General features: G+C 50.6%; 1 protein-coding gene across 1 annotated transcript in view; it reads left to right on the top strand.

Moving 5' to 3' along the window:
• The first annotated feature begins 7,243 nt into the window (after positions 1–7,243).
• The window catches only part of DGKQ (diacylglycerol kinase, theta 110kDa), a 16,517-nt gene continuing 15,760 nt past the window's right edge, over positions 7,244–8,000 (top strand). The window contains exon 1 of the mRNA XM_008569534.1: positions 7,244–7,296. Within this exon, the coding sequence (XP_008567756.1) occupies positions 7,244–7,296 (53 nt within the window). The remainder of the gene's footprint in view (positions 7,297–8,000) is intronic.

The following is an 8,000-nucleotide window of genomic DNA, read 5'->3' on the forward strand; positions in this document are numbered from 1 at the left end:
CCAGGCTCATTTTTTATTACCATCCAAACAGCTCTCAATTCTGCCCATTGACTGCTTTGCCCTGTGCCATTTTCATACCACATAGTATCTGTTAAGGGCTGGACAGCAACAGGTGTCCATGATGCTGAGGGTCCCATGCTAGAGCCATCTGTATACCAAGCTTGCTCTGTGATATGTCCCTGTCCCTCATGGAAAGGTGTAGCCTCCACCTCCATGGGTAACAGTTGTGTCAAAGTTTCCTCCACGACCTCTACTGGGCCTAGCACAGCTTGCAACTCTTTGGACAGAGGACTCGTTGACACTGTGGCTCCTTTGTTCTGTATATGCTCCCCATTTAGAGAGAGTGGGACTCTGAGCTACACCTGTTTTAGGGTTGGTTGCCCATATGCGTAGCCAAGCTAGTACGAGATATGTTGTCCTTACTAGGACTTTGGCAGTTCCTGTGATAGCTTCAGTGGCCATCGAGGCAGAATACACAGCCGTTAACTGCTTTTCTATTAGAGAATAATGCACTTCAGCACCTTCCAGACCTGAGACCAGAATCCTACAGGTGTGCAGAATTGGTCTTAGCTCTGCCACAAACCCCATCCTAACCCCTCCTGGATTATATTTACGTCTAACTCAAATGGCTTAGTGGGATCAGCCACTTGTAAAGCCTGTACTTGCTGTATTGCCCTTTTCATAGCCTGATAAGCTTGTTCTACTTCCTCAGTCCAATCCCAGATGGCTCTTTTCTTTTCAATGCCTATACTAAGTGTGCCATTTGGGCCATATGGGGTACAAAAGCTCTCCAATACCCCAAAAGTGCCAAATATGTCTGTAGCTGAGCTACCATTATGGGTCAAGGGTATGCCTGTATCTTTTCTATAACAGCTTCTAGGATGACTCTTGTATTACCCGACCAGACCATTCCTAGGAATTTGACCGACATCCCAGGTCCTTGCACTTTGGCTATGTTCACGGCCCACCCACATTGTTCCAAATTACTTAATAGCATTGCTGCTTCCTGGGTTAAATGTGCAAGAGAATCAGAGGTTAGTAACATCTTACCAGTGTAGAGAAATGTTGTAACCATGCTGGGCCTAGTCCACTTGCCTAGGTCCCCAGCCACCAAACCATGACAGATGGTTGGGCTATGCAGATAACCTTGGGGCAATACTTGAAAGGTCCAATGTCTTCCTTCCCAGGTGAAGGCAAACTGACCTTGGCTAGCAGCCGAGATTGGAATAGAGAAAAAAAGCATTTGCAAGGTCCAATACATAATGATAAGTCCCCAGCTGAGTCATCAGCTGATCCATCAAGTCGTGAACTGAAGACAGCTGCATGCAAAGGAGGCACTGGTTTGTTCAGTTCTCAATAATCTACAGTCATTCTCCAGGTACCATCAAGCTTTTTCATTGGCCATACTGGAGCATTAAATGGGCTATGAGCTGGATAGTAATAATGCCAACTTTCTCTAACTCCAATATAGTGGCACTTATCTCTGCATGTCTTCCTGGTAGGTGATACTGCTTTACATTAACTACACGTCTTGGCTTGGCTAACACCTGTGGGCCATGTTTAGCACATCCTTGTAACACAGGCTTTACTGTCCATATCCACAGCTGAAACACTCCAACTGTTGCTTGCAGGTTTAAACCATAAAGTACATCCACACCCAAGATGTATGCAGCTACAGGGGATTTATATACAGTATATACACGAGGAGGTAATCTTCCTGTGCCCAATGGCAGTGACACAGCTTTGACCTCAGTAGTGTGTCCTCCATAGCCATCTATACAAACTGTGGCCCCTGGAAACTTATCTGGATTGTCATATATCAAGCCGTATTCTGCTCCTGTATCCACCAATGCTAGAACACACTGCACATTTGTCCCTGACCAATGTATTGCCAATTCAACATGAGGCCTCCAGTACTCACCTGCCCCCAAAAGATGAGTACCTTGGCCTGCTCCCTAATCGAAATGGAACAGCTCATCCACCTCCTCAGGAGCAACCTTTAAAAAGTCCTTTAAATCCACTGAGTGCACCTTGCTACCTGTTTCCAGACATTTGGTGAAACGCTGTTCAGGGCGCAATTGCTGCCGAAAGGCAAACAGAACTGCGTTTGGCTGCCAGCCAATTTTCTTTTTATCAACCCCTGCTGCAAGCAAGTCAAACCACATCTGCTTACAGCTAGTCTTGCTTGGTCCCTTTGGGATAAAATCCTGAGCATTTCCTGGGGGTTTGGTCTTAGCCACCTTTCAGACCCCTTTTGCTTGTCTGCTATCCCTACTTCACCCAAGCTGGCTATCAGTCGTTACCTCGTGTATAGAACGACCAATGTATGGGCCAGTATGGCCATCAGTGACCCAAAGGACATTGATGGGGCATTTTGCAGGACTGTGTCTCTCATGCTGCCTGTAAAGTTTTCATCATCCAGGCCACGAGTGTTCACATTAATCATGGACTGCTGCATCCCCAGCTCCCAAATGATTAGGACCAGCTCAGCATACGTTTGCCATTTACTCACAATCTTGGGCAGTGCTCCAGCATTTGCCCACATGGTTTGGGCAGCTGCATTCACCCAGTCCATCAAGGAGTGATTACCTGGCCCTTGTGCATATCTGCAGCTATTCTGTAGCTGCTGCCTCAGGGAAGGGCGCATGGTGATGGAGGCCAATTTGTCCACCTCCTCACCAGAGCACATCACACTGTCCACCCCTAGGTCCCATGACCACAGCAGCCAAGCAGCCAGGGGCTCTCCCTGCTTCTGCCAGCACTGTCTTCCCAAGTCAACCAGTTCAGCCTGGGTATACGGGACATAGGTGGAGACCTGGGTCACCTGTAGATCACCCACGGGTTGTCCACCTGGTCCCATAGGCTGCTCGTGCTTCATTTTCTCATGCATGACAGGTCGTGCCTGGAGACACACGGTCTCCCCCACCTCACCACTGGGTCAATTGTCTTCCCTGGTGTGAGGGGCAGGAGTAGCCAGTCACTGCATGTCATCCTCCAGGACAGTCATCTGTGCTTCCAGTGACTCTGCTTTCTGCCACAGCTCTCAATCAGTTTGCAGCACAGTGAGCAGCAGCCAGGCCCTGGTCAGCAGAAAAGTGGCCACCGGGCACCACATGCTCAAGGATAGACACATTTCCCCCCCTTCCCAAGGGGTTTTGCATTGTAGTGCCTGGTCTATGCTGCCTTGCAGTACAGTGTGCAGCAACCAGATCCCAGTCAACAGGAAAGCGGCCATAGGACAGAGCATGTTCAAAAGTAGCCACATTTCCTCCTTCTTCCAGGGGCTTTTGGCTCCTGTACCTGCTCAGAATCCTGTCACAGACTATGCCAATTGTCAAGCTCTTTTACCTGCTTGTAATCCTGCCGACTGGGCCAATTGTTGGGCTAGGGCTGGGTCCGGAGCTCACAGACCCCTCAAGCCTGTTCGCGGACTGGGTCACAGACTCATCACACACAGGTCTATGAGCTAGGTAACCGGCAAACAGGTCCTTGGAAGTTGTGGTTAGAGAGCATGGCCACACAGGACGGATGCCCAAGGCAGTCAATGCCAGGCAAGCTGTGGTGCCACGTGCAGGTGTACTAATTCCACCCCCCCACACACAATTTACAAAGAATGTGCCACACCACCCCCAACCATACCCAAGGCGAGGGAACCTGATTAAATTATTCTATTTTCCAAACACAGGGTCATTCCTGGACACACACAGAGCAAAGAAGAACCTGAGCACTAATGCACACGTTCCCACTGTGGTGGAACGAGCCACACTCCACTTGCTAGTGCCAGCTCATACTGTCTACAAGCGTCCTTTCCACGGTTGTGGTCTATCCAGTGCCACGTTCTCCACACCTTTGTGCTTCTGCTGGCGATTTTACTGTTTATAATGGTCCCAAGCACAGTGCAGGCGCTGATGGCTGTGTGTGCCTCACAGGGAAAACCTGTGTGTTCGACGAGCTTCGCTCAGGCCTCAGGTACGGTGCCGACGGCCGGTGTTAAGTTTAGTGAGCCAGATGTATACACCATCTGCCCTCCAGATCTGCGGGCTCTGCATCTGTGGCTTCAACAACTGCAGATTAAAAATATGCAGAAAAGGGCCGAGCCTGTGGCGCACTCGGGAGAGTGCGGCGCTGGGAGTGCAGCAGCGCTCCCGCCATTGGTTCGGATCCTATATAAGGATGGCCGGCCCGGTGCACTCACTGGCTGAGCCAACTGCAGATTAAAAATATGCAGAAAAGGGCCGAGCCTGTGGCGCACTCGGGAGAGTGCGGCGCTGGGAGTGCAGCAGCGCTCCCGCCATTGGTTCGGATCCTATATAAGGATGGCCGGCCCGGTGCACTCACTGGCTGAGCGCGGTGCGGGCCGGTCACAAGAAGGACAACAACGACAACAACAACAAAAAAATGCAGAAAAGAAGGATGGTTGCGTCTGTACTGAACGTGCAGACTTTTTTTCTCGCTATTATTCCCTAAACAACACAGCACAGCACTATTTACACAGCATTTACATTGCATTAGGTATTGTAAGTAATTTAAAGATGACAAAGTATCTGGGAGGATTGCATAGGCAAACAGTACACTATTTTATATCAGGGACTTGAGCACCTGTGGAGTTTGGTATCCTCAGGGGGTCTTGGAACCGACCCCCCACGGGTACTGAGGGACGATTGCACATATGTGTGTGTATACGAGGGCACTCCAAAGAGCTCATGAAGTCGCATCATCTTTTAATTTGATTTCCACTAACTTTTTGACGGTACCCTTGTGTATTCACAATCAATAAGGTGTCCTTCAGTGGGGACACATAAGCCAGGTTACGTCCTCAGCTCCACATGTCTGTGAGAGCACCACTCCCATGCTCGCTCATTCGGTGCTTGCAATGAGCAGTTAACGCAGTTCTTTACAGAACAGAACTACCGTGAATAAAAGAGAATCGACTGTCATCGATGAAAGAATCACCTTCAGAGTATACGGATATAAAGAATTCCTAGAAATCAATAAGAAAAAGAAACTCAATAGAAAAATGCTCAGACATTTGCCATAGCCTCACCAGAAGACCTGCAGGTAGCAGACGCATCTGTGACAAGTGCCAGCCCCCCCAGCCATCAGAGAATAGTCAAAACCACACTGACAGATAGCCACACCCCTCCCAGAAATGCTGCAGCTGTGAAGCTGTTTGTGTGCAGGGTTGGCAAGCGTGCGGCAGACTGAAGTCTCCCACATTGCTGATGGAAGGGCAAATCACTATTTTTGTGTGGAGTTTTGGAAAACAGTTTGAGATCATCTTCTGAAGGTGAACATAGCATGTCGCATGACCCAGCAGTATTACTCTAGCAGACGTGTGGACATGTGTGCATGTGGTATCCAGACACATGGACAAGGATGCTCACTGACAACAGAATAAATAAACCATAGAATACAGCTACAATGGAATGGCCGCAATTGACAGGCAACTTAATTTGCAGCAGCAATTAAAAAGACTGATCCATGGAGCTCACAAATAAAACGCTGAGTGAAAGCTAATCACCAAATAACACAGACCCTGATTGCACTTCTGTGCCATTCAACGCAGGCCAGCACAGTCGTACAAACTATCGTGTATGGGTTTCCTGGGGCTGTCGTAACAAAGCGCCACAAACTGGATGGCTTAAGCAACAGGAATTACCATCTTGAAGTTCTGGAGCCTGGAGTCCCAGATCAAGGTGTGGGTGGGGTTGGTTCTCTCCAAGGCTATGAGGGAGAATCCATGCCAGGCCACTCCTCCAGCTGTGGCACTCCTGGGCTTGTAGAAGCATCAGCCCCACCTCTGCCTCTGTCCTCACATGGCATTCTCCCTGTGTGTGTCCAAATTTCCCCTTTGTAAAAGGACATCAGCCATATTGGATCAGAGCCCACCCTAAAGGCCTAATTTTAACTTATCTGTAAAGACCCTATCTTCAAATAAGATCACATTTTGAGGTACTGAGGGTTAGGGCTTCAACATATGAATTTTGGGGGACACAATTTTACCTGTAACAGTGTAGTTAGACATCAGTATGGTGGTTGCCTTGGGGAGCAGGGACAGAAGAGGCGCTCACCAGAACCTGACCACACTGGTGCTCTGGTCCCAGACTTCCCAGCTCCAGAACTGTGAAAAATAAACGTGTCATTTGAGTTCCCGGTCTATGGTAGCCCCTCCATGCTGACTAAGGCAAGGAGGGGTGTTGCATTTTGTTGCTTTGCCCCCCCCCATGATTTGTCACCCCACTTCCCCTGGTTGATGGTGCCACAAAGGATTACTCAAAGCCCATCTCTTCTGAGCAGTGAGGGGCCCCGAAGTGGTTTATCTCCCTTTGGGATGCTCAAGCAAGAGCCATCCCTTCCATTTGGGAAATTAACCCCAAATTGGGGTTCTCTTCCTGCATTTATTTTCCAGACCAGGAAGTTACAGGAAGAGACATAGGTGGGGTTATCGTTTAACAATATAGGCTGGTAACTTTCAGTGAAACAAGCCAGATGACATTCCATTGGACAATTAAATGATCTTACAGCAATTTCTCAGTACCTTTACATAACAGTCAGTAACCAGTCTGTCCTAGAGCCAGCAACCTTGCTGTGCCACAAATCTTTATCTCACACCAGAGACTTTATAGCCTGAGGAAAATTTTCTGTCCTTACAAGGTCAATATTTGAAACTGCAAGGTTGGAAAACCAGGCCCTGTGAAGTACATTTGCTTTATGCATATTCCACAGAAGGGAGTTGAAGAAGACAGCCCCAGAGGTCCAGGTGGTCTTGAGCCACGAAGGCCCGTTCATGGAGCCCACCCATGCTAGCAGCAGACATGGGACAGGATCTCCCCCTGGGGTGGGTGCTGTGTTCCTGGCTGGTGTTTAAAGGTTTAAGGTACCTTCAAGGAGAAGCTGCTAATTATTTTGGAAGATATTCTATGAAGTTCATGAGAGGGTTCGATAGAAATATTGTTTGCCATTTTAATTAACACGTGGGGTCAGGAAGCACAGTTAAATTTAGCCAGCAACGGTCAGATGTGGGTTTTCCTTTTTAAGATGTTTCGAAGCACCCCGCCTTCTACTGAAAGGAGAGAGGAATGACCTTGAATACTGCTTCCCTCAGAAGGCAGCTGCGGTTTGAACCATGGGGGGCTGGCTTTAGCAACCCCCTACCTCCACACCAGCACCGTGCCTGGGCCGAGGCAGGCGGGCAGGTTCAGGGGTGTGGCCTGGTTGAGGGGGGTGGTGGGGCCCTGTGGAGATGAAGGGAGCAGCAGGCTGGACTGAACGCTCAGGGCCAGGGTCTGAGGGACCCCTCAGGAAACGGGCACCTTCGCCTTCACTTTGCACTGGCTGTCCCCTGCCCTGTCCTTCCCTTTGCACTGGCTGTCCCCTGCCCTGGCCAGCTCCTCCCGGTCACTTAGTCCCAGCTGCCTCCAGGCACCGCCAGCCTCAAGACACAAGAGACATCTCTGGCTTGTTTACTCTTCAGTTTGTTGTCCGTGCGCCCCAGAAGGCACCTATGGAGGGCAGAGACGGCCCCTAGTTGTGGCTGCATCTCCAGAGCCTGCGCAGAGCCCTGCCAACAGCAGATGTTCAATGCGGTTTGCGCGGAATGGCTGAGTCCTCCAGGGACTGAGGACTGTGAACCCTCCCACCTTCCCCCGCCTGCTCTCCTCTTCAGACCCGTGGGCACCACCCTCTCTGCTGGACTCTGCCTCCCAGCCAGCCCTCAAAGGGCAGGGTCCCCCGTGTCTCCTCGGCCCTCCTGGAGGCGCTGGCACATCCCCAGGCTTTTCCTCCGCAGCACTTGCGGTCACTAGCGCCCCCCGCCTCCCATCCACCTCCCCGTTTTTCTCTTCCTCTGGGACCATCCGCGGCCCAGGCCCCGGAGCACCGCCCTTCTGCCGCGCCCTGCAGGTCCCTGCTCGGCGGCCGGAGTGGGGCCTGGCTCGAGGGCGGCACAGGTGGGTTCTCCAGGAGGCCCCTTGGGGGGAGATGCCCGGCGCGGCCCGCGG

This window comes from Galeopterus variegatus, unplaced genomic scaffold (genome assembly GCF_000696425.1).
Source record: "Galeopterus variegatus unplaced genomic scaffold, G_variegatus-3.0.2 Scaffold26, whole genome shotgun sequence".
NCBI classification, from domain to species: Eukaryota; Metazoa; Chordata; class Mammalia; order Dermoptera; family Cynocephalidae; genus Galeopterus; species Galeopterus variegatus.